This window comes from Loxodonta africana, chromosome 4, assembly GCF_030014295.1.
Source record: "Loxodonta africana isolate mLoxAfr1 chromosome 4, mLoxAfr1.hap2, whole genome shotgun sequence".
Taxonomy (NCBI): Eukaryota; Metazoa; Chordata; class Mammalia; order Proboscidea; family Elephantidae; genus Loxodonta; species Loxodonta africana.
This window is the reverse complement of record NC_087345.1, coordinates 22,149,468-22,176,957: the sequence shown is the minus strand read 5'-3', so window position 1 is coordinate 22,176,957 and position 27,490 is coordinate 22,149,468. Positions and strand designations below refer to the sequence as shown.

Sequence of the window (27,490 nt, the reverse complement as noted above, 5' to 3'; positions counted from 1 at the left end):
TTCGTATAATCATACAATAGGTGGCCTTTTGTGTAAACTGATCATTTTTGATTGTACTATTCATATATTTTGTAAAAACCCCTGCAGATATTTATTCCTTAAAGACAGTTTAATAATGTATAAGGAGCTAGAAAACCTGGTCAAAGGGCTTTAAATTATAATGATTGTTAAAACAAAAATAACATTAAACAAATAATGGAAATCGATTGAATTTCATTTAATACTTGATTTGCAAATTGGGGGCAACATTTCTAACTACAGAGTTGGAAATGATCCAAAGAAGAACAATTTTTCACAGATTTTTATACTCCAGTTTATCACTAGTGATTATACATTGCCATGGAAACAGGGCCAGATTAGTGCTTACATAATAACTACTGGACATGCAACATTTTCTTGAAGAGCAATTCAGATAATTACTGAATTACTCTAAAACATAGCTTCTTGTCTGACCTTTGGAATTGCTGCTTGTTGAAACTGACTGCACCTAGGTAATTCTATAAGAACACAGCGCCCAAGGCAAAACATCCTTTACTAATTAAGCTAGACAAAGATGATTTCAGGAAACCAGTTTCCTCAAGGTTTAAGGTTCAAACATTATGTCAAGGTGATAGTTTGGGTAGATCATTTCAAACTCCATGGAATCCAGAAATTTCAGTACCATGAGAACTAAAAACTTCATTCCTCGTAACACATTTGTTGGTTTGGGTCAGATCAGGGTGTCAGTTGAGTTTCTATACATTTTCTCTTACTATTTTAAACATTGTTAGATTAAAAAAATACAAAAGTAATACGAATTTTTTGTAATAAGTTAAACAGTAGAGAGATCTATAAAGAAGAAGTAAACAACCTCCCAATCCTAAATGCCACCCTTTTTAGCAACCAGTGACAAAAGTTTGGTGTGTGTCTTTCCACATTTTTCTCTGTGCTCACTCAAACACATATGAAGACATACACATCATATAGAACTGTTCATTGTTAAGTTCATGTTACATACATTACTTGGCTTTTTTTTGTCACTTAACACGTTACGGACACATCTAACTCATTTTAAGTATCTAAAAGTACTAACCTTCTCCCTATTAATGAACATTTAGGCTGTGTCCTTTTTTGTTTTTACTACAAACAATGCTGCAATAACTATTTTTGTACATACAAATTCATACTGGTGCTTTTATTTTTGTAGGATAGATTCCCCAACGTGGGATCTCTGAGTCAAAGGATATGTAACGAGCACTATAATTTAAATAGTTACTCTTCCAAAACCTTCTAGCAATTTGTGCTTTCACCACTTTTCCAAAATACATGCCTATTCTGGATGTTAGCAATCTTTTTCATTTTTGCCAATTTAAGGATGGAAAATAGTATCTCCTAACTGTTCTCCTAGCATTCCCTTTTATTGCGCTCCAATCTACTTTCCACTCAGCAGATAAACCAATCTTTTTTTTTTAATTTTATTTTATTTTGTTGAGACTATACACAGCAAAATATATATCAGCTCAACACTTTCTACTCATACAATTCAGTGACATTGACTACATTCTTTGAGTTGTGCAGCCATTTTCACCCTCCTTTTCTGAGTTGTTCTTCCTCCATTAACATAAATTCACTGCCCATTAAAGTTCCTACCAAATCTTTCAAGTCACTGTGGTCAATTTGATCCCAGATAAAACCAAAAAAACCAAACCCACTGGCATTGAGTCGACTCCAACTCATAGCAACCCTATTGATAGTTCTTAAAAGGGATATGCCCGAGGCAGACATTTATTGGTTAAGCTAAACTATTTGGTTTTAGGAAGACTTCAGGGGTTATTTTTGGTTTAAGGTTTAACGATTATCTCAAGGCAATAGTTTCAGAGGCTTATCGAACCTCCATGGCTCCAGAAAGTCTGGAATTCATGAGAATTTGACATCCTGTTCTACATTTTCCCCCTTTTGATCAGGATTTTCTATAGAATCTTTGATCGAAATGTTCAGTAATGGTAACAGGACACCATCAGACCAATCTTTTTGAAACATGTCTCACTATCACTTCTCTATTTAAAAACTTTATTATCTCCCGGTCACTCTTAGAATAATAGCTGAAATCTCTGACATGGACGGAAAGCACCTGCCTCTCCAGTTGGGCTTTTCTCCCAATAACCAGTTACTAACTGCCATCAAGTCAATTCGGACTCATGGCGAGCCCGTATGTGTCAGAATAGAACGGTTCTCCACAGGGTTTTCAATGGCTGATTTGGGGGAGCAGATCACCAGACCTTCCCTCCGAGGCACCTTCGAGTAAACTCGAACCTCCAACTTTTGGGTTAGCAGCAGAATGTGTTAACTGTTTTTGCCACCCAAGGATTCCTTTTTCCCAGTAGGAAGGGCTTTCTCCTAATTGTTCCCAACTCTTCTGAGCAATCAAGATGACATATTAGGGTGTTTGCCAGTACGAGCCCCATAGGGAGTTACACCTTTTAAAAGGTGACTTATACCTGAAAGGAGTAATTATTTCTATTTTTATTTGCCTTGATGTAAGTGTTTTTCCAGTTGCTCCAGGCAGATCATTTAGAGTAAACAGGGAAGCGCAGGACTTGTCAAAAGAGCATGTTAGGGCGACACCTTGGCTCACGAGGAAAAAACAGAAGTTCTGATCATAAACGTAGGGGGTTTTTGCTTCTCTTGTTTTCAAGCCAGACTTTGAAAGCAGAAGATGCCCTTAATGTGCTGGTTTGCAGAACAGGAAATCTGATTTTCAGGGCGATAACACATTCTCTGACCTTAACCGGTACAGTTGGATTTTTAATGACACTTTCATCTTCAAAGCCCTTTACCAACACTAATGGATTAATTATTCATTTTTGGTTGTGTGGTAAAAGATAAATCTTCAAAGCCATCATCCTTCTCCTTGGAATCAGGGCTCTCCAACCTTCAAATGTTGCTTTCCTGCCCCCAAGGGAGAAAATAAATGAGCAATGCATTTTTTAAGACAAAGAATACAATAGGCATGTACTCTTTGCGCTATGGAGAGATGATGTCCCTATATCCTGGGTGGGATTAGAGGAGGTCTGGAAGCAGGGTTTAAGCTGTGTGTACAGTAAGCACAGTGAGAAATCACTCTGGCTAAAAGTGTTACCGTTCGGTCTTTTGATGTGCTCTTAAAAAGCAGTACATATACCTGGAGCGCCCAGCATACATCGTAAGTTGGTGAATAAGAATGAGAACCCTTCTATGCGTTGCTTGAAGTAAAATTTTTCTGGTTCTCTTAAAAAGTGACTAATTGGGTTTTTTTTAAGGATTTGGTGATGAAGAAAACCTCAAATCTTTGCTGGGGTCCTCCTTGGCTTGACATACATAGCCACAAGGGAGCAGGCTTTCCTTTGATGACGTCTTCCCTCCACCTCCCCAGAAATGCAACAGCAAGCAGCAAGTGTAATTTTGCAAACAGTCTAAAAGCTCTTTCCTCTGGACCTGGATGCCAGAAACCACAAAGGCTCCAGTCAAGTTTTGATTTTCAAGGAGAAAGCCTCTGGTAAAAGTTCGCTCAGCTACCAGGAGATCCTTAGGTTCCTGGGAGGAGCTCTGCAAACCACTCATCTCTCGAAGACCCAGAGCGGTGGATTACAGTAATTGAAAATCTTTGGTGGTTTTGGAAGATTACTTGGTGTTTGGAGTGAACTCATTTCCAGGCTAGGGGACCGAACAGAGGAGCTCCTTTGTTACCTTTTGAAAGGTAGGGGAAGACGGAGTTTGAAGTGTGGTTTAGGGAGTCCTAAGTCTTTGCCTACCACCTCAGCCTGAATCTTTATAAAAAAGATCGAGGACTGCAATGAGCTTCGGAAATCATGCAGTTTCCTTGAAGTCTGTTCTGGAACCTAGCTTTTGAATCCAGAATCTTCTCCAAAGACGGGCCTAGCGTGGCAGAGTCTGGATCGGCCGGCATCAATCTCTGGTCTTAATATATTGAGGCCCATCTTATGAGAAATTATTTTCTTGGGTGACTTGTTTGCTTTTCGGCGAATAATGGAGAAACGTAGACCGGCTGGACTGCTGACCGCCTTGCCCTACCACCTCCGCGCTGCGCCTGTGGGCATACCAGGGACCCCGCCGCGACTCCCCCTAAGGGACCCCTTCAGGGTCTCCTTCCGTCTGGACACCGAGAGCTGGGACCGGGCGCACGGGGGCTGCCCACCAAGACGGCCATACCTGCCCCTGCCGCTGGATGGCGCCCTCGAGCCCACCTTCCTTCGCAAGCGCAACGAGCGGGAGCGGCAGCGGGTGCGCTGTGTGAACGAGGGGTACGCGCGCCTCCGAGACCACCTGCCACGGGATCTGGCGGACAAGCGCCTGAGTAAGGTGGAAACGCTGCGCGCCGCCATTGGCTACATCAAGCACCTCCAGGAGCTGCTGGAGCGCCACACCCGGGGGCAGGAGGGCCCGGCCGCCGCTGGTCCCGAGGGCAGGGCCGACTGCAATAGCGACGGCGAGTCCAAGGCGTCCTCGGCGCCCTCGCCCTGCAGCGAGCGGGAGGAGGAGGCCAGTTAGGGGCGCCCGCGCGGGGCCGGCCCCCAGGCGCACTACGCAGCACGCGTTTGCGGCTGGGGCCTAAGGGTCTTCCCGAAGGTGCTTTCCGTTTTTAATCTAGTTTCTTCTCCAGGCCTACGTTTTAGGAAAAAGAAATGAGTGCCACAGGGGAAAAGATATTTTGACATTTTGGTTGTTTTTCCCCCCTCTTATTTTTTTTTTTTTTATGTATGGGTTTACATGGAAACCCTAGTGGCATAGTGCTTATGTGCTACGGCTGCTAACCAAAGGGTTGGCAGTTCAAATCCACCAGGCGCTCCTTGGAAACTCTATGGGGCAGTTATGCTCTGTCCTACAGGGTCGCTATGAGTCGGAATCAACTCGACGGCAACAGGTTTGTTTTTTTTTTTTTTTTTTAAATGGATTCCATGCCTGCAACTTCAAGGTGCTTATTAAGGAAACTCTCCTCCAGTACTTCTAAAATGCGAACTGTTCCAAGTCAGATTTTTGTTCACTTTAATGTGAAAGTTTGTGTGTGTGGAGGAGGGAAGGGAAAGAATAGATTCGCAGACCCTCATTCTAAAAATAATTTTTCTGAAAACTCAAAGGGCAGTCACAACTGCGGTTTCCCACAGTCGGTGGTTGTGGCTAAATTATACACATACGTATTTAAATACATCCAGTCTTAATCAATGAAGAACTTAAAAATGACGGCCCTTAAGATGAGAGGAACATTTCCCTGCATTCCTTTCTTTGGGAATTGTATTAGGAATTTAATTGACACCATGCTTTGGCGTGCTTTGACTCTAAGCTTGCACTGGAGAACCAATTTGCCAGCGCCTGGTGCCACACTTCAGTGCTCGCTGTTGACTGAATAGGTGAATGGTGGTGGTAAACAGAAGACCACTCTATATTTGATAGATACTATTTTATCAAGAAGTGGACACTTGGAGACTTTATACCATTTAGCAGATTATAAAAAATCTTAGTGTTAATGTTCTCTTTGGAAGAGAACCCAGATTTGTATGAAAACTTATTTTTCTCTTCAGTTACTTTTTACCACTTTTTTTTTTTTTAATTTTCCTTTTCTTGACATTCTTCTTTGTAATTCTCACTCTAACCACCTTTGGTTAAATTAAAGTGACACTGTGACTTAAAAAAATTGGAACTACTTAGAAGTGCCTTTGATGATTGAACCGGGCGGGGAAGGATGTAAGGTAAGGGAGGTGAATTGGGGTTGGTACATTTTCACAATTTTTTTCACCTTAAGGGCTTCCAGGTATATTGAAATTACACTGGACTTAGGCTTTGTTTCTGGTATTTAAAAAAAAAAAAAGTTTGATTCTGATTATTATTTTTCTGAGAAACAATTATGAATTCAGTAGATAAGTCAACTGCTTGATGACATGTGAAGATAAATTTCCTCTCTAAAATTGTTTTCTGATATGAATTGCCCTTTCCATGAAGGCAACTTTGATATCTGGGGAAAGAAGAAAACGGACAAGGAGAGGGAACTAACATTGGTGAATGCTTTCCAGATATTATTTCACTTAACTCTCACACTTAATTCTCACGAGGTAGATTTATTGTCTCCTTTTTTTACAGATGTGACAACCAAGGGAAGCTGATGTTCAGTGAACATCTTTTATATGCCAAGAATTTTGTTGTGTGCTTTCTAAAAAACATTTTGTCCTATTTAATTCTCATAAATCTGTGAGAGTATTACACATATGTTATGGTTACCATATTTTATAGTAAACAAAAATGAGGTTCACGGACATCGTATACCTTGTCCAGGTTAGCATTGCTGGGATTATTTGAGTTGAGATTCAGTCCTGAGTCCTCCTGACTGCAAAACCAGTTGCTATCAAGTCAAAATCAACTCACGATGACCCCATGTGTGTCAGAGTAGGGTTTTCAATGGTGATTTTTCATCAGTAGATTGTCAGGCCTTTCTTCGGGGGTGCCTTTGGGTGGCCTCAGGCTTCAGACATCTCTGTTAGCAGCTGAGCGTATTAAGCATTCGCAGCAACAAAAGATTCCATTTGGAGAATGTTGTTGTTGGGTGCTGTTGAGTTGATTCCAACTCATAGAGACCTTCTCTACGACAGAATGAAACATGGCCTGATCCTGCACCGTCCTCACGATCGTTGCTAGCTTTGAGCCCATTGTTGGCAGCCACTGTGTCTGTCCATCTCGTTGATGGTCTTCTTCTTTTTTGATGACTCTCTATTTTACTGAGCACGATGTCCTTCTCCAGGGACTGGTCCCTCGTGATAGCGAGCCCAAATAAGTGAGATGAAGTCTTGCCATCCTTGCTTCCTGGCTTGGAGAATAGAGGCCAACTGGAAATGATGGGTAGGACCAGGTCCTAGAAGGCATTAAAAGCCTGGCTAAAAAGTTTGAACTTTATTGTAGGCAATGGAGAATTGCTGAAAAAAATAATTTGTTTTTAATTTGGGGAGAGGCTGAAATGTACAGTGCTGTGGTTGAGGATCATTTGGGTGGCAGGATGCAGCAGACCAATGGGATTTTGCAGTCATTAAGAGAGGAAGTGAGGGCTTTAAATAAGGCAGTGGCACTGGGAATCGAAAGGAAGGGATGGATTGGGAGACATCATGGAAGTAGAATTGGCAACTCAGCAGATGGGAATGGGGGATGAAGAAGAGGGAGAAGTTAAAGACAACTTCAGTGTTTTGGGCTCTGGTGAATTCCTATCAACTGAAATTCAAGAGTACCACTTGCCGTCAAGTCGATTCCAACTCATAGTGACCCTATATGGCAGAGTAGAACTGCCCCATAGAGTTCCTAAGGAGCACCTGGTAGTTTGAACTGCCTACCTTTTGGTTAGCAGCCATAGCACTTAATCACTATGCCACCAGGGTTTCCAAAATTGAAGAGAAGCATATTTAATAGGTACAAGTCTTGTTTTGGAGATGCTGAGTTTAAAATACTGATAGGCTGTTCTGTCCACAAGCTATTGTCAATGCTGAGGTCAGGAGGGAAGTCAAGGATAGATAATGATTTGAGAGTCATACACCCATAGGTAATAATAAGAGTTGACCAGATCTCCAAGGAAGAACATTATTAAAAACAGGGAAGAAATCTGGGGTAGGCCTACACTGAAGAAGTGGCAGGAGAAGAAATGTCTTTAAGAGGACTGAGAATCAGGAGCCTGAGAAATTAGGAGAACCAGGCTAGTACTAGGTCCTGGCAATTAAATGGGGATATAGTTTTATAAGAAGGAGGGAGTGTTTGATAGCATTATGTGAATCAGAGGTGTCAGGTAGTTTAGGTATGAAAGGAAGCCATTGGATTTGGCCATTAAAAGATCACTAGAGACATATGTAAAAGGATAAAAGAGGCAGTGGACTAAAGAATAAGTGGGAGATGAGAAAGTAGAGGTAAGGTGGAAGACTACCCTTTCAAGCGTTGTACAGTGAAAGGAGAAAGAGAGCTGGGGTGATGTAATAGGGAAGCTGGGTGGAGTTCCCAGCCTAAGGTCTCACCAGTTGTCGTAGACTTGATTCTGACTCATGGAGACCCCATGAATGACAGAGGAAAACTATGCTCCACAGGGTTTTCAGCTGCTGACTTGTTGGTAGATTGCCAGGCTTTTCTTCTGAGGTGCCTCTGGTAGACTCAAACCTCCTACCTTTCAGTTAACAGCCAATCATGTTAGCATGGATTAGCACCCAAAGCCACCTTGGAAGAAAACCTGGTAACTTACTTCTGAAAAATCAGCCATTGAAAACCTATGGAGCACAACGAAGGTCCTAGAATGGGAGAGATTCACCAGCTGGGAGGACAGGTGGTTGGAAGGCCAACAGGTGAAATCTGAGGTAGTTGCTTAAGTCATTGGAGAAGAGGGAGCAGGGTCTGCCATGTGCAGATGATGGTGATGAAGATGAGGAGAGGTAAGTTTTAAGAAGAATATGGCCGTATGGGCTTCAGATTATCCCATAGGTTGACTGGTTTCAGAAGCATTGAGTTAACAGTTTTTATTGACTGGGTTTAAAAAGTTGCATAAATCTCTGTGCTGACCCAAAATTTTCAATGATATTTATTTATTTATTAACCATTTAGTGCCTATAAGTAAGTCTGGAAAGTTCTGTGCTGTTTACCAAATGAGATTATATATATAGCACACCTTGCGTAAGAGTCTGGCAGCAAATAATAGGTGCTCAAGAAGTTATTAATTTTGTTTTGCTTGTAGCTTCAGGGGTCAAAGAAAAGTAGTCTTCTTGTATAGAAAAACTTCAAAAAAAGCAACAAGTACAGAGTAAATGCAGTGGACGAAGCAATAGAAAGGAAAAACATTTCCTTATTTTCTTTCCTTTGCGGAATTTCTGGAGACAGGGTAATAAAATAACCTAAGGAAGAAAGAACAGGGCTTGGAGGAGAGTAGAACTGAGACCACCCTTAGTCATCTAGATCTAGAGAGATGAGTCTGCTCCTTTCGCGAAAGTTTTCAATCCGTGGGCAACATAACTTCAGTCCTGGACTCTTGAACTGAATTTTCGTCCTCCTAACTCTAGGTGCTGTAAGCCTTAAATTGAATTTGAGAGCAAAGTCCCATCAGGCCAGGGAAAGCATTTCATAGGATGAGTCAGCGTTACCCAGCTACAACCAAGTCAGCAAAGGTTTCTAATGGATGGTGCATTTCAAAACCTTTCTGAGCTGGTTCTGTCAGGACACAGGTTTTCTTCAAAGCTCCCAAAGTGGATCATTGTCATCTCCAAAAATGGATGGCAATCCTACTTGTCACGAAAGGAATGAAACTTTCGATAGGAATGTGGACCCGCAGAATCCTCTGTAGAGTGAGCACTAAAAAAGCAGGCTTTACCCCTCGGCAGGCCCTCTCAGCGCTTCTCCGTCAGCCATTGCCAGCCCTTTCATCTCCACCTCAGGTAGACGGGCCGCTGGGAGAGGGCAGAGGGCCTGAAGTTGTTTTTTTATTTTCTTTATTGGGCCATGAAACCATAGAACTGTTTCCAGCTCTTTGATTAGTATCGCTGTGTTGTATGTGTGTGTTTTACTCGCAGGTAAGGTTGGTTTTTAATCCATCCCTCGCCGTTTAGCAGCATCCTTTGGTGAAGAGCTGTCGGTGGCCTTCTCATTTTGGGTTACTCATTGTCATTAACCGTGGCCAGAGTGAAACCGCAGGTACTGTAGAAGGAAGTGCATCCAGACGGGAAAACTCTCCAAACTGGTTTTTGCCCGTAGAGCAGATCTCAGGGTGGCCACTCCTGGAGATGGTTCTTATTTCCCTGACAGTGGAAAAATCTCTAAAGAAGGAACCCTACCTCACAGTCATAGAGCTAGAGAGGGTCTTGGCAAATGACCTGATCTGACCTGGGGATTTCAGTGAAATGATTTTTATTACCATTGTTTTTTTTTTTTAATTACCATTGTTGGTTGCTGTTGAGTTGATTCAGACTCATGGTGACCATGTGCGTTACAGAGTAGAATCTGATTCTTAAGATTTTTCTCGGGTGTAATCTTAGTGGAAGCAAATCACCAGGCCTTTCTTCCATGGTACTGTTGGGTGGGTTCCAATCACCAACCTTTAGGTTAGCAGTCAAGCACAAATCATTTGCGCCACCTAGGGACCCTAAAAGACCTCTAACAACAGAAATTTTCCTACCACCTAACATTTCCTAAGGGCCTACTGTGAGCCAGGCTAGCCCTTATAGTATTATTCTCATCAGATCTTCACATCCATCCTGCAAAGTGGGCATTATACATCACTTCCACTTTTAAAGCTGAGGAAACAGAGGCTTAGAGAGGTTAAGTACCTTATACAGATAAGTAATAGTAGCATCAGGATATAAACCCTGTCTAGTTGTAAAATGTAAAAATATATTCTCTGAGGCACTGCTGTGTCATTCATTTGGTCGTCATCTGTCCATCCATCCACCCATCCACCCATCCGCCCACCCACCCATCCATCCAGCAAATATTTACTGATTGACTAAAGGCCACCACCATCAAGTCAATTCCGACTCACAGCAACACTATAGGACAGAGTAGAAATGCCCCAAAGGGTTTCCAAGGTTGTAAATCTTTATGGAAGCAGACTGCCACGTCTTTCTCCCACGGAGTGGTTGGTGGATTTGAACCACTGACTTTTTGGTTAGCAGCGGAGTGCTTTTAACCATTTCACCACTAGAGCTCCTTACTGATTGAGTACAAGGATATTAATTTTAATAAGGGGAAGAGAGCCAATAAACAAGTATAAATATATAATAGTTCAGGTGGTGATAACTGCTGTGAAGAAAAATAAAGCAACGGCCTTATTTTCAACCAGAATCACTCCTTTCCCTGTTTTATACAGCTCTCTGAAAATTCAAATAACTAGATAACTTTTAATACTAGAAGCATGTATTTTTTAAAAAAAAATACTGTGTTTTAGGTGGTAGTTCACAGAGCAAATTAGCTTCCCATTCAACAATTTGTACGCAAAGTGTTCCATGACATGGATTGCAATCCCCACACTGCCAGGCACTCTCCTCATTTCCACCCTGGGTTCCCTGTTTCCTTTCCTCTGGTGTTCCTACCCCTTTCTGCCTTCCCATCTTTACTTTTGGGCAAATGTTGCCCTTTTGATTTCGTGTAATTTTTTGTTCTACAGATCATATTCCTTACAGGTATTATTGTTTATTTTATAGGCCTGTCTATCGCGTGGCTGGAAGGTGGTTTCTGGGCATGCTGTAATTCCAAGTCAGAGGGGTGTCTTAGGGCCATGGTCTCAGGGGTTCCTCCAGTCCTCTATCAGGCCAGTAAGTCTGATCTTTTTTTATGAGTTTGATTTATTCCGTTACGTTTTTTTTCTGCTCTGTCCGGGGCTGTCTGTCGTGATCCCGGTCAGAGTGGTTGTCTAGAGAAGCATATTTGAAGACTGAAATAAAGTCTCCCTATAAGTGTTCTTGTTTAGGCTAAACCAGGGGTCAGTAAACTTTCTGAATGGGCCACAGAGTATATATGTTGGGCTTTTGGGGTCACACAGTCTCTGTCACAGCTACTCAACTCTCCCCTTGTAGTGCAAAAGCAGCCGTAGATAAAACGTGCTAGGTAGTGTACACAAAGGTAAACTAATGACCGTAGCAAGGACCCTTGGTGGTGCAGTGATTAAGTGCTTAGCTGCTAACTGGTCGACAGACAGTTTGAACCCACCCACCGTGGTAGAAAGACCTGGTGGTCTGCTCCATAAAGATTACAACCTAGAAAACCTTATGGGACAGTTCTCCTTGGTCACCTGGGGTCACTAGGAGTTGGAATCAACTTGATGGCAGCCAATAACGGTAATACATTCTTCCCAATCATAGAACTTATCTGACCTCCAAGGCAGACAAACCTGAAACCTTGTAGAAGCACTGGGTGCAACTGAAAGTCCAGGTCCTATGGAGCGTGTGCAGTTTTTTCCATCAGATCCAAACCTGACTGCTCATGGTCCAGTGACTTGTAAACCAAAAGACAAGCTATCCTCACCCACAACACACATAGTTTATAATGATGCTGTAGGACCAGAATAGCCACAAAACACTCCCATTCAGAAGTAAAGGGCAGAATGAGAAACTGGGGACACTCATTGATCCATAGCAGTGATGGAATCCCACTGGGCAAGAGTAGCTGAGGCCTCTCACAGCCCTTGGTTTGCTTCTCCAGAATGATGTCACTCATCCTTTGTCCTCAGAGCCCCTGGCTCTGTCCTCTGAAAGATTCTTCCTCATCCATTATCTTCCATGGCCATAACGCAAATGAATTTTGGAGATTGTGCCCTGACTGGGGGCTAGATGACCAATCATAGCTTGCTTTCTGCTGGTATAGATTGGAAGTCTTGGGTTGTTTTAGGGACAGATCAATCTCAGACTTTTGTAAAGCCATACAAAAATGGTTAAGCAATGCACGTCCTTCAGAAATTCAGTAGGCTTCTGATCCGTTTGCTTCCAGTTACTTCCATGTACAAATAACCAAAGCAAATAGCTTGTCCTGATAAATTTTTTAAGCCTAAAAACTCTGGTGTTTTATCTGTTGGCCTTTGTGCTCTGTCCATCTTCCTGTCCTCAAATCAATGGTGCCTTCCATGAGGACATCTGAAATAGTAGGTTTGGGTGAAGGCCCTGACCCTTAATGTTGTCTCTGCCATAAATTTCTGCTTTTGTATGACAGAGCATTGATATTATCTCTTCCCAAGGCTAAAACTTAGCAGCCACCTCTTACTACTGCTTAGTTTGGGGTACAGAAACAATGACTTTTTGAATCCTGCATAGCTGCAAATTACAGGACTATTGGTCACTGTAGATTGCAGGCTTCAGGCAGAGAGCTCCTCTTTCCAGTGAACCATATGACTTCCCATCTCTGCTTGCAAACTCACTAGCCCTTGCATGAGTTCATCTCTGTCTCATAGGACTTGGCTAAAAGCATCAAGAAGCGGCAATCAGCAGCCACCGATATTCTGAATCATTCTTAACCATTCCCCCCTAATGCTACCCAACTTTGTTTAGCTTGTGGTGCAAACAGTTAACTCACTTGGCTGCTAACTGAAAGGTTGGTGATTCAAGTCCATCCACTGGTACCTCAGAAGAAAGGCCTGGGATATCCATTTGCAGAAACATGAAACAGGATCCATACCTCAAACCATACACAAAAACTTACTGAAGGTGTATCAAAGACCTAAATGTAAAACCTAAAACCGTAAAGATCATAGAAGAAAAAATAGGGGCAAACCTAAGGAGCCCTAATTTATGGCATAAGTAGATTATCAAATGTAACTTAAAAAGCACAAACAGCAGAAGATAAACTAGATAATTAGAACCTCCTGAAAATCAAATACTTATGCTCATCTAAAGTCTTTTCCAAAAGAGTAAAAAGGGAACCTATGGACTGGGAAAAAATTTTTGGCTACGATATATTTGACAAGGTTCTAATCTCTAACATTTATAGAAAACCCCAACAACTCAACAATAAAAACAACCCAATTAAAAAATGGGCAAAGGACATAAACATATACTTCTCCAAAGACATCCAGACAGCCAACAAATGAAGATACGCTCGTGCTCATTAGCTATTAGAGAGATGCAAATCAAAACTACAATGAGATACCATCTCGTACCAGTAGTAATGGCATTGATAAAAAAAACAGAAAACAACAAATGCTGGAGAGGCTATGGGGAAATTGGCATTCTCATTCACTGCTAGTGGGAATGTAAAATGGTACAACCATGATGGAAAATGATATGGCGCTGCTTCAAAAAGCTAGAAATAGAAATACCATATGATCCAGCAATCCCACTCCTAAGTATATATCCTAGAGAAATAACACAAGTGACACAAAGAGACATATGCACATCCATGTTCATTGCAGCATTATTTACACTAGCAAGTGGGCCCAAGTGCCCATCAATGAATGAATGGATACACACAATGGAATACTACACAATGTTAAAGAATAACAACGAATCCATGAAACATCTGACAACATGGATGAACCTGGAGGACATTATGCTGAGTGAAATAAATCAATCACAAAAAGACAAATATTGTATGAGACCACTATTATAAAAAGACAAGAGAAGGTTTTCACACAGAATCATTCTTTGATGGTTACCAGGGATGAGGTGGGGACTACTAACTAGATAGTAGACATGTACTAACTTTGGTGAAGGGAGAGATAATGCACAATAAGGGGGAAATCAGCACAACATAATCAGGATAAAGGAAGACACTGAGAGGTATGCAAGAGTAAAAGGCAACAACAGTAAATACTAATACAGTCCTGCAACAACAGTAATAACAGTAATGTACAAGTGGACACACAGATGTGTTAGCTAAACAGGGATGGGAGAGCATATGGAAGTACATCCACATATATATGTGTACATGCTACAAATATACCTATGTATGCAATAGTGCACACAGGGGACACAGCCATGAAAACTTCTTAGCCATGACCTTACACCTACAGGGACTGAGATACTGGGGTTGAGGGCTGGGGCCATAGTCTTGGGGGACGTTTAGGTCAATTGGCATATCATAATCCATACAGACAATGTTCTACATCCTACCTTGGTGAGTAGCAACTAGGGTCTTAAAAGCTTGTGAGATACAATTGGTCTCTTCCTATCTGGGGCAAAGAAGAGTGAAGAAACCTAAAGACTCAAGGAAACAAGTAGTCCAAAGGTCTAATTGTCCATATGAACCACGGCCTCCACTAGCCTAAAACCAGAACTAGATGGTGCCCAGCTACCAGTACTGACCACTCTGATCAGGACCACAATAGTAGGTCATGGACAGAGTAGGAGAGAAATGTAGAACAAAATTCAAACTCATAAGTAAGAGTAGACTTACTGGTCTGATAGAGACTGGTGGAACCCCCAAGACTATGGCCCTTAGACACTGTCTTAGCTATCTAGTGGTGCTATAACAGAAATACCACTAGTGGTTGACTTTAACAAAGAGGAATTTAGTCTCTCACAGTCTAGGAGGCTAGAATCTAAATTCAGGGTGCCAGCTCCAGGAGAAGGCTTTCTCTCTCTGCCGGCTCTGGGAGAAAGTCCTTGTCATCAATCTTCCCTGGTCAAGGAGCCTCTCAGCTTACGGACCCTGGGTCCAAAGGATGTGCTATTCTCCTGGCTTTTTTTTCTTGATGGTGTGAGGTCCCCCGTCTGTCTGCTTGCTTCTCTCTTCTATATCTCAAAAGAGATTCACTTAAGACACAACCCAATCTTGTAGATTGAGTCTTGCCTCATTAACGTAACTGTCACTAATCCCATCTCATTAACATCATATAGGTAGGATTTAGAAAACATAGGTAAATCACATCAGATGACAAAATGGTGGACAATCACACATTTTTTGGGGGGACACAATTCAATCCACAACAGATACCCTTCAAACTCCTGGAGATCACATTATAGCCATACAATAGACAGGCCTATAAAATGAACCATAACACCAGTAAGGAATGTACACCTTAGAACAATCAACTGTAAGAGACCTAAGAGGTAGCATTTGGCCAAAAACAAAGTTTAGAAGGACGGTAGGGGTAGGAAAACTGGGTGAATGGACACAGAGAATACAGGGAGGAAGCGGGGAGAGTGCTGACACCTTCAGGAGTTTGCAACCAATGTCCTGAAACAAGGTGTGTATAAATTGTTGAATGGGAAGCTAATTTGCTCTGCAAACTTTCACCTAAACAATAATAAAATATTCCAAAAAAGGAAGATGAAGAAAGGCCTAGTGACCTACTTATGAAAGATTTCAATCAGTCATTGAAAACCCTATGGAGTACAGTTCTACTCTGACACACATGAGGTCTCTGTGAGTTAGAGTCAACTCGAAGGCAACTGGTTAATGTAGCCATAGGACCTCACCTCTACAGAATTTATTCTAGCTCAGTAAGACTGGGGTGGGGCCCAGGATTTTTAGTTTGACAAGTTCCCCAGGTGACTCTGATGATCAGCCAGGTTTGGGGAATCCTGGTGGCATAGTGATTAAGAGTTATGGCTGCTAACCAAAAGGTCGGCAGTTCTAATCCACTGCATGCTCCTTGGAAACCCTATGGGGCAGCCCTACTCTGTCCTATAGAGTCACTATCAACTGGACTCCACTCGTTGGCAGTGGGTTTGGTTGGTTTGTTTTGGCCTAGTAGTGGATGAGTCATGGGTTGCAGAGGGTAGAAGGGGAGACAGGAAGGGTGGGTAACATGAGGGTGGGAGCTTGACCTAAGCACGAGTGCCTATATCTTATGCAGAATTCCCAGCAGCTCTGAAACTCCCCAGTGTGTCTGGGGAAAGGGAGCCAGGTAAAGGGAAGGACAGAATAAGGAAGTAGCAGACAAAGATATTAAGGTCCAGGCTGGAAGAGAAGTAATCCTAGGACCCTGGTGATTTATACAGCATAAACTATACCCAACAGAGATCTGTTATTGCTGAGAAATGAGATGCAGTATATGGGGACTAGGCTAAGTCCGCCTAAAGAAGCTAGTCAGGAGGCTTTGCGTGAGCACTTCTTCATTCACCCATCTGTCCATCCATCCATTCACCCCTTCAACATATACTTATTGAGTGTCTGCTATGTACTGGAGACTCAGCCTCATCAAAGAGATTTGCAGTACTGTTTTGCTGTTTTTATTGCACCTGTATTTTCAAAGTAAAACTGATTATGTCCCCTCTTGCCCCTAGTCCCATTAAAATTCTTCAGTGGCTCTGTTGTTGCTAGGGGCCATCGAACTGATTTTCAACTCATAGCCGTCCCACGTGAGAGAGTAGAACTGCCTCATGGGGTTTTCTAGGCTGTAATCTTTACGGGAACAGATCACCAGTTTGTTCTTTCATGGTGCTGCTGTGTGGGTTCAAATCGCCAACCTTTCAGTTAGCAGCCAAGCACTTAATCTTTTCACCACCAGGGCTCCTTTCAATTGCTCTGCTCCAGGATAAAAATGAATATCTTAACCTGGCCTGCTAAACTAAAAACCAAACCCGTTGCCATCAAGTCGATTCTAACTCATAGCGACACTAAAACAAAAAAAAAAAACCAAACCTGTTGCCACTGAGTTGATTCTACAGAGTAGAACTGCCCTGTAGGATTTCCAAGGAGTGGCTGGTGGATTTGAACAGCGACTTCTTACTTAGCAGCTGAGCTCTTACCACTGTACCACCAGAGCTCCATAGTGACTCCATACCTGCCTATTTGGGCACCTCCTATCTTTTCTGGCAGAAACCCTGGGGGTGAAGTGGTTAAGTGCTACAGCTGTTAACCAAGAGGCTGGCAGTTCAGATCCACCAGGTGCTCCTTGGAAACTCTATGGGCAGTTCTACTCTGTCCCACAGGGTCGCTATGAGTTGGAATCGACTCGACGGCAGTGGGTTTGGGTTTTTTTTTTTTTTTTTTTTATCTTTCTGGCTGTGACCTGCCTCCTAACCAGAGCTCTCGCTCCACTGGCCTTCTGTCAGTTACTCTAATGCTCTGAACTCTTTCTTGTCTCATGGCCTTTGCACATGCTATTTCCTCTGCCTGGAAATTTTTCCACCCCACTGTCCACCTGTCCTACACTCTTATTCATCTCTCAGGTCTCTGTTTCAACGTATTTCCTAAGGGAGCCCTCCATTACCCCTAGGCCAGGCTGTGGTCCTCCCTGGTTCTCTGTCATGGCACCTAACAACATAGCCATTTCTGTGGTTATTTGCTTTATGTGCTGCCTCCAATAGACTAAAAGCACCATGTGTGCAAAGACTCTTTTACCTACCACTGTAGACCTGAAGAAGGAGCCCTGGTAGCATAGCGGTTCAGTGCTCGGTTTTAACCTACCGGCTGTTCCGAGGGAGAAAGTTGTGGCAGTCTGCTGTAAAGATTTACAGCCTTGGAAACCGTATGGGGCAGTCCTACTCTGTACTCTAGCGTTGTTATGAGTTGGAATCTACTTGATGGCAAAGGGTTTTCTGGCCACCCAGAATGAATGAATGAATAAATGAAAGCCCTTTATGATTCAATCTCATTTTACTTTGGTGGAGTGGGATAGACAGCCTAGTGCGGGGGGAGGGGGGTGGAGTGGGGAGAGGATTGACACTGAGAAGTGAATAAAGTATTGAGCTCACATAGAGTGATTACTGCAACCACAATGGAAGCATCACGGTACACTTGGTCTTTTCTGTGGAGGACTCCAGTAAAAATAGAATAAACCCAAAACCTGTTGCTGTTGAGTCGATTCTGACTCATAGTGGCCCTATAGGACAGACTACAACTTCCTCCTTAGGGTTTCCAAGGCAGTAAATCTTTATTGAAGCAGACTGCCCCATCTTTCTCCTGCAGAGCAGCTGCTCGGTTCGAACCACCGATCTTTTCGGTTAGCAGCTTCACTTAACCACTGCGTCAATGGGCTCCTTAGAATAAACCACCTGGTTTCCTTAGAATAAAAAAAAAAAAAACCCAGTGCCATCGAGTAGAACCTTCTAAATCCCTCTGCTTATGCTCACTCTTGGTACACACCACCTAGTAACAAATTTTAAACATATAGTTTAAAAACATACCCCTTGTAACTACCTCTCCTCAGGGCAGCCATTTTTGGAGCCAAGTCCTTGTAAGAGGCAGAGTTATGTTTTCAGAATAGGCTAAGTAATGCTGAAGTAACATGCAACCCCCAAATCTCAGTGGCTTAAAACAAAAAGGCTTTTTTCTTCTCATTTATGCTACACACTCATGATGGGGCGGTGGCTTTGCTTATCATGGTCACTCAAGGTCCCTGGCTGGTGGAGGGTCCACCTCAACACGGGCTTCCACAGATCAGAGACAGGGAAATAGAACATTTGCCTGCTCTTAAATTTTCTGCTTGGAAACTTGGCACTTACCCTGACACTTCATGGGCCAAAGCCAACCATGTGGCCATGCTTGAGTATAACAGGACGGGAATAGGGTCTCAATATGGAGAGACAGTGAATATTTGTGAGTAATAATAGAGCCTACCATGCTTGTTGTTTGAGTGGAATAATGATCAATTTCAGAGGTGTTTTGGAGTTTAGCTGCAGTTATCTGGATTATTCTTAGTTCAAATGTTCTGGATAAAGGTTCAGCTTTCTCCTTCACATAGTTTTCAGAGCTGATCTGAGTGTGATTCTGAGATATTCCCAAGAGAAAAATATTATCTCTTCCAGAGAAAGCTCAAAAGAGCTTGGCCGAGGTAAAGGCTTTGAAATATAACAGATATTATAAAGATCCAAATTTCTTTCGCTTTCTCAAAAACTTTGCCGCTAGGTCCAAATCACTTTGACTTAATCTTTCTGTTTCCTTGTATGTTTGTCTCGACTCTCTGTTACGATGGGGTGTATTGTTGGTTAAGTAAATGGGACTGAGTTGAAAGGGGAAAGCTGAACTGAAGAACGTCAAGTGCAGTCATGTGGAAGAAGTAGGATAGCATACAGGATAAAACATGAACTTTGTAGCCAAACATATTGTGTTCAAATCATGACTCTGCCACTTACTTGTGTGTGACCTTGAGCAAGTTACTTATCCTCTCTGAGTGAGCTCCCTCACGTATGGACTAGAAATACTATGTACCCCACAAGTTGGCTGTGATGGTTTCATAGGACTTTGGTAAAGTGTCAGCATTTAATAGGTCCTCAAGAAGCATTAGGTGGTGGTGGTGTTGTTACTGTTAATTAAAGAGATTATGAAAATAGAAGATTCTGGAAAGGTAAAGTGAAGGGTGGCATCAACTATTGTAAACCTGGTGGCTCCCCTGATTAATTTTTTGCCTTTAAGGAGGCTGTTCACAACCTATAAAACAGGGAACCATCAGATGAGCCACTGCCATAATTGCATAAAACTCCCTCATGAACCAAGTTCCTGGAGGGCTGGGTCAGTCCAACAGAAAATTACCCAGGTCTGCTTATGATGTATGTGCCTAGTAAACTGAAAGACTCACAGCGATCCTGTTTCATGTGGGCAGGATTGCTGAGAAGGCAAGGTGATGGACTTGGAGGTAGAAGTGGTCTATTTTACTCAGATTGGCTGAGGCAGGATCTCAAGAGCTATTGGCATAATGTGGCTGAGCAAAATTCTCTCAGAATGAATAGACTCCAGAGAGGCCTGCACACCCGATGGCACTACTCCCCAACATCAAGAGTACCATTACAAGGTGGCTGATACTGTCGTTAGTTGCCATCATGTTGGCTCCAACTCATGACAGCCTTATGTATAACAGAACATAAAGTCGCCCAGTCCTGTGTAAGGTGATTTCTTGTTCAGTTGCTAGATATTATCATTTAAGGAATTAATAAAGAAGTAGAAATATTCAAAGGCTGGTCTTTCGCTGAACCTGCACTTAGCAAGTTCAGCTTCCTGGGGATTTTTTTATTGGGTTTGTACTGGTGTAGAATCTTTGTTAAGGGCATAAGTCATTTGGAAATTACATGCCTATCACCTTGAGAATCTTCCCAACTCCTGCTCTTAGAAAAACTTGTTAGAATAACGTTTATGGTGTTAGGGCAAGCAGTTGTAAAATGAAAATAATGCTGTGTAAAATAATAGCATCTACTTCGAAGAACTGGTCTGAGGATAAAGTGAGTTAATGTATGTAAAAGGCTTAGACGGTGCATGGTACATTGTAAATGCTAGGTAATGTTAGCTGTTGTTATTATTATTAAAATAGCCACTTGCCCACGTAGGCTAATCACTAAATTCAATGGCCCTTTCTTAGGTCTTCTTTTCTCTATAGCATTGAACAAGGTATATTGAGAAACTCCCTTTTTTTTTTTTATTAACTTTTATTGAGCTTCAAGTGAACGTTTACAAATGAAACTCCCATTTTTATGAGCTCATACACTTACCACATTGTTTTTTTGTTGTTGTTTTTAAATCTTCAAAAGGATTTTCCAGCTTTACAAAGTGTATCATGTGGACTAAGGACATAAATGTTTCCATTACATGGTTTGAATTAGAAAACAATACACACTTTCTCACATTCAAGTACATGAAGTCAAAAGAGTGTTTTTGGTTTTTAAAGTACATTGTGTATAACAAGGATAGGAAAATTCCCAGCACGTTCTTGGAATGAGAAAACAAGGTACTGTTTCTCCCATTCAAGTACATGAAGTCAAAGAGTATTTTTGGTTTTCAAAGTACATTGTATGTTACAAGGATATGAAACCACATTGTTTTTTAATAGTCTATGCATCTGTTTCCTCTTAGACCACCAGCTGTGAGTCCTTGGGGGTTAGCATGTCACCAGCCCCAGCATATAGGACAGGGCCTGGCTCGGTGGTGCTCAGGAATTGCTGAATGAATAAGTGATTGAAGCAAAAATGGTTCTGTTTGCCATTGTGTCCTTATCTTGGCTTCTCCTTCTCCTCCCTCCCCACAAAGAGAGCTGTACTAAGGTTCCTTCTGTCCTTCACTTTATACTGGTTCTCTTGCAAGTCTTGTTTGCTGTGCTATCCAGCGCTCCATTTAGAGCCTGTCTTCCTGTAACGCACCTTCCATTACCCCCTGGGTGTCTTGTAGTATCTTAAATTCAACATGTCTAAGGAGCCCTGGTGGCACAATGGTTAAGAGCTTGGGTGCTAACCGAAAAGTTGGTGGTTCAAACTTACCAGCTGCTACATGGGAGAAAAGACCTAGTAATCTGCTCCTGTAAAGATTACAGCCTAAAAACCCTATGGGGCAGTTTACTCCGTCACAGAGGACTGCTATGAGTCAAGTCTGACTCGACGGCACCTAACAACAACAACGCCAAATTCATGATCCCTTCGGAATCACTTTTTCTTAGCATTTCCACATTTATGATAGGGAAACTATCTTCTTTTCAGTAAACCAGGCTCAGAATCTGTAGATTACTATTGATGGCCTCTTCTTCCATACTTTCCTCGTCTTATCACTTCCATACTTCCCTCGTCACTGTATCACTGTATCTTTTGGTTGTAAGAAAACCCAACTCAAACTGACTTAAGCAGAAAGAGAATTTTCTTTTCTCATGTAATTGGGAAGTCCAAGGGTATCTTCGTTATCTAGTGCTGCTATAACAGAAATACCACAAGTGGATGGCTTTAACAAACAGAAATTTATTTTTTCACAGTTTAGGAGGCTAGAAGTCTGAATTCAGAGCACCAGCTTGAGAAGAAGTCTTTCTGTCTCTTTTGGCTCTGGAGGAAGGTCCTTGTCTCTTTAACTTCTGCTTCCTGATTCCTTGGAGATCTCCATGTGTCTTGGCATCTATCTTACCCCATTTCTCTTGAAAGAGATTGACTCAAGATACACCCTACACCAATCCTGCCTCATTAACATAACAAAAAACCAATTCCCAAATGGGATTATAACCACAGGCATAAACCAAAAACCCATTGCCATCAAGTCAATTCCAACTCATAGCGACCACAAGTATAGAGGTTAGGATTTACAACACATATTTTGGGGGGACATAATTCAATCCATAAGAAAGGCTATCCTGATTTCAGGCACAGATGAGTCCAGGAGCTCTAATTATGTCATAGGGACACCTGCTTTTTCCACCCCTCAGCTCTGCTTTCCTTTATGTGGGCTCCATTCACAGGTGTAATGGGCTATGATGATGGTCAACAGCTCTAGGCCTACATCATAGCCTCTTGGCAACACCAGAGGAAAGAGCACCTTGCTCCTGGGCAACATAAAAACCCTAGGTTAGCTTTCACTCTAAGTGAATCGTGTCCCATTCCCTCAACCAATTCTTAGGGCTGGGGGCATGGGGTGGGGGAGATGATGTTCTGAGTAAGCCTGAATCTAGGGGTGGAGTCAGCCCACTCAAATCACATGAACCAAGAATGGGTGTGGGGTGGTTCCTTAGGAAACACATGGGTTTGACTGCCAGAGGAAAAGGTTTATGCTGGGCAGGATACCAGCTAAAGAGACACTGCCATAGTCCAACTGGGAGAAGAGAGGTAGGATCTAAACTAGGGCAAACCCCCAAAACACAAACCCATTGCTGCTGAGTTGATTCCGACTCATAGATACCTTGTAGGAGAGTAGAATTGGCCCATAGGGTTTCCAAGGCTATAATCTTTACAGAAGCTGACTGCCACATCTATCTCCCACAGAGCAGCTGGTTGGTTTGAACTGCTGACCTTTTGGTTATCAACTGAGTGCTTAACCACTGTGCCACACAGGCTTAGGTGAAAACTAGGGCAGTATCACTGAAAATGGAGAGGGGAAGGCTTTAGAAATATGTAGGAGTTAGTAATAGCAAGATCTGAAGTAGGGTAAGGGAGAGGCAGGCATCAAAGATGACACTATTTTCTGGTTTAGGTGATAGGTGGATGGGAGTCTCAGAGATTTTAAAGGGATGAAGACAATGAGTTGAGTTTATGTGTTGATTTTGAGATGTTATGGGCTCTTTAAGTGGAGATGTCTGGCAGATGTGAGCTGGAGTAATGAATGTGGGGTCACCAGCGACAGGTGATGGTTGAAGTCATAGGTTCATGAGAGTGAAAATGAGCCATAAAGAATGTACATAAAGAGGAAAAGAGGGCCAAGAACTCAGCCCAGTGGACACCATGTTTTAAGGGAGTGTTCCAAGAGAGTAGCTAATAGTATCAAATGCTGCAGAAGGCAAATAAAAACTAAATTGGGTCCATCTAATGTAGCAAAGGTACGCCTGACCCAAGCCATGGTGTTTTCAATCACCTCATCTGCACATGACAGCTGGACAATGAATAAGGAAGACTGAAGAAGAACTGATGCCTTCAAATTAAGGTGTTGGCGAAGAATGTTGAATATACCACAGACTGCCAAAAGAACAAACGAATCTGTCTTGGAAGAAGTAGAGCCAGAAAGTTCCTTAGAAGCAAGGACGGCGAGACTTCGTCTCACATACTTTGAATGTGTTATCAGGAGGGACCAGCCCCTGGAGAAAGACATCATGCTTGGTAAAGTAAAGGGTCAGGAAAAAAGAGGAAGACCATGAACGAAATGGACTCAAGAATTACAACGACGTGAGGTTAGCGCAGGACTAGGCAGTGTTTCGTTCTATCGTACATTGGGTCACTATCAGTTGGAGCCAACTTGGTGGCACCTAACAACAATAACAACGATGTAACAACTGTAAGGTAACTGGCAACTTTGGTGAGGACAGCTTCACTGGAGTGGTAAGGGCATGAGCCAGGATTAAGGAGAACCAAGAATGGGATGGGAGCTGAGGAAGAGACGCTTTGAGGACACGCCTCTGAAGCAGGATGGCTGTGTAGGGAAGATGGGCCTTTTCTCACAGTGCCTTTTGTCTACAGACTTATTCTTTCTGCCTATTAATCAGTATCTAAATTGCTTCTGTTTTTTTTTAACAGCACAATTTAGTGACATTGTTTATATTCAAGTTGTGCAACCATTCTCACCCTCCTTTTGAGTTGTTCCTCCCTCATTAACATTTTTTACTGACCCCTAAGGTTCTTATCTAAGCTTTTGAGTGGCTCTTGTCAATTTGATCCCATATAGATAGTTCTTAGAAGAGCATAATGCTCACGGCAGACTTTACTAGTTAAGCTAAACTATTGTTTGGTTTTAAGATGACTTTAGGGGATATTTTTCATTTAAGGTTTAAAGATTATCTCAGGGCAGTTGTTTCAGGGGCTTATCTACCCTCCGTGGCTCCACAAAGTCTAGAGTCCATGAGAATTTGAAATTCTGTCCCCCCCCACATAACGATTCTTCTGTGGAATCTTTGATCATGTTCGCTAGGCACCATCCCATTCTTCTGGTCTCACAGCAAAGGAGGCAGTTAGCCACACATTGCATATCCTCCTCCTATTCCTGACTGCCTGTCTGCCTCTCTTGCTCCAGGTGCATAGACACCAATTGTTGTGCCTTGGATGGCTGCTTGCAAGCTTTTAAGACCCCCAGACACTACACAACGAACTAGAAGGTAGGACAGAAGCACTAAAGACAATATTAGGCCAAATAACTGGGACATCCTGTGAAACCATGACCCTTAAACCTCTAATCCAAGGAACCAAATACCATGAAATGTTTGGTTGTACGTAAGCAGCCACAGCACCTACTTTTTTTCTTTTTTGTCATTTTTGTAAATATACCTATCAACAACTTTTGCCAATTCAACTTTTTACAGGTATACAACTTATTGACAGCAATTACATCATCAGCTGTGGAACCCTACACCCTACTAATCAATGTGATTTTTCCATCACTCTTAACTCCCTTTTCCCCCTTCCTCCTGCCCCTGGTAACCACTAATAAACTTTTGTCTCTAATACATTTGTCTTTTCTCATCTTTTTATATAAGTGAGGTCATACAATATTTGTTCTTTGTGATTAGCTTGTTTCATTCAGCGTAGTGTCTTAAAGCTCCGTCCATACTGTAGCACGTATCAAGACTTCGTTTCTCCTACTGACTTAGTGTTGCACCGTATTTATGTGCCACATTTTGTTTATCCATTCCTCTGTCGATGGGCATTTAGGTTGTTTCCACCTTTTGGCTATTGCGAATAGTGCTGCAGTGAACACTGGTGTTTGAGTCTCTTTTTTAGTCTCTGCTTTCAAGTCTTTTGGGTATACACCTAAGAGTGGAATTGGTAGGTTTTTTTTTTTTTAGGAACTGCCACCCTGTTTTTCCCCAACGGCTGTACCATTTTGCATTCCCACCAGCAATGGATGAGGGTTTCATTTTCCCCACATTCTCACCAACATTTGTTATTTTCTGTTTTTTGTTTGTTTAGTCACCCTAAAACCAAACCAAACAAAAATGCAAACCCACTGCTGTTTAGTTGATTCTGACTCATAGTGACCCCGTAGGGTTTCTGAGGCTGTAAATCTCTATGGAAGCAGACCACCACATCTTTCTCCCATGGAGCTGCTGGTGGTTTTGAACCGCCAACCTTTCCGTTAGCAGCTGATAGCTTTAACCACTGTGCCACCAGGTGAAATGGTATCTCATTGTGGTTTTGATTGATGGATGATGACACTGAGCATGTTTTCATGAGTTTGGTGGCCATTTGAATGTCTTCTTCTGTTAAATGTCTGTTCAAGTCCTTGCCCATTTTTTGATTGAACTTTTTGTTAAGTTATTGAGTTTTATGTGTATTTTGGTTATTAGATTCTTGTTGGATCTATGGTTTCCAAAGATACTGTCCCAGTCTTCCCACTTTTTTGGTAAACTCTTTAGATGAACAAAAGATTTAATTTTTATGAGGTCCCATTTATTTGTTGTCTTTTGCTGTTTGTGCTTTTGTTACTAGATAATTGTTGAAAACTAGGCCTGACAGTGTTGCCCCTGCTTATTCTTCTAAAATTTTATGGGTTTAATTTTCTTATTTAGGCCCTTAATCCATTTTGAATTTGTTTTTGTGTATGGTGTGAAGCATGGATCCTGTTTCATTTTTCTGCATGTGGAAACCCAATTTTCCCAGCACCGTTTATTGAAGACTCTTCTTTCACCATTGAATGGACTTGGCACCCTTGTCAAAAATCCATTGACCATAGATGTGTGGGTAAATTGCTTTTGTTTTAAAAGCATGCACATCTGTTCCACATCCCCAATGACTGTTAAGTTCTTAAAGGCAAGGAGTAACTTAGTCTCTGTGAACCCCGTTAAGGTCCTAGCACAGTGCTTTGTCCACAGTAAGAACCAAGTATTTGTTGGTTGATAAAACACTGATTTGGAGGCTGGAGTAAAGGGTTTCCCTTCAGTAACTTGGACCAGTGTCTTGGTGACTGACTATACAGTTTTTCTTCCACTCTGGGAAAGAAACGTCTGGCAACTGAGGTGAAGCAAACCCCATAAAAACCTTGTGAAGCTCAATGTGCTTAAACTCTACAGGAGGGGCAAATGGTTCCAGGGTCCTGGGGTCCTCCTGTTTAGAGGGCTACCTGGAATTTACTGATTTGTGGAGTATAAAACAAGGCAAAAGGAGAGGCCTATGGAACAGAATAAAGCAGAAAAAAACCCTTCAGCTTGCATCACAGAATCCTAGTGGCTGTCAGCATCTCTGATCTGCCTCAACACGACCAAGCAACAGGACATAAAGTCTATCAACACTGTGTTAATGTCAGTGCTTTTGAGAATATTACAAACAACTTTAGAGGCCTTTAAAAAGGGTCCAAGATGGGTACAGTAAGACATGCTTCATGCTTGAAAACCCAGACAATGCTCCAACAGGACTGTTTGAAAAGGAAAAAAAAAAAAAAAGCTGTATGCACTTACACAGCCTGGGAATGCCCGCCCTTCTAAAGGCTCTGCGTTAGTTTTTTTCTGGTACTTGTATTGAATAGGAAAAACAGCCCACATGGTTAAATGAAGCTGTGCGACATCAGGAAAGCAGCATTAAACTTGACAGTCAAAAAGCCTGTCCCCCTTGCCCAACTTTGTCACTAGTTGGGTGCCCTCAGACAAGCTGCTAGGCCTTTCTGAGGCTCTGCTTTAATCTGTAATGAGGTGATAATACCTACCTTCACAACCTCATTAAATCCCAGTGAGTGGCTCACACAATCCTCCCTCCCTACTTCATTAAGG

The 27,490-nt window shown here is 42.2% G+C and overlaps 1 protein-coding gene across 1 annotated transcript; it reads left to right on the top strand.

Annotated features, from left to right (window-relative positions):
• The first annotated feature begins 3,184 nt into the window (after positions 1-3,184).
• Positions 3,185-4,527, top strand: ASCL4 (achaete-scute family bHLH transcription factor 4). Its single transcript, XM_003405646.3, has one exon. It carries the CDS (start codon positions 4,006-4,008, stop codon positions 4,525-4,527), a length of 522 nt encoding a protein of 173 aa, XP_003405694.1. The 5' UTR covers positions 3,185-4,005.
• The last annotated feature ends 22,963 nt before the right edge of the window (positions 4,528-27,490 follow it).

Excerpts from the sequence above, each read along its gene's own strand:
- ASCL4 (XM_003405646.3), top strand. The coding sequence starts at position 4,006 with ATGGAGAAACGTAGACCGGCTGGACTGCTGACCGCCTTGCCCTACCAC.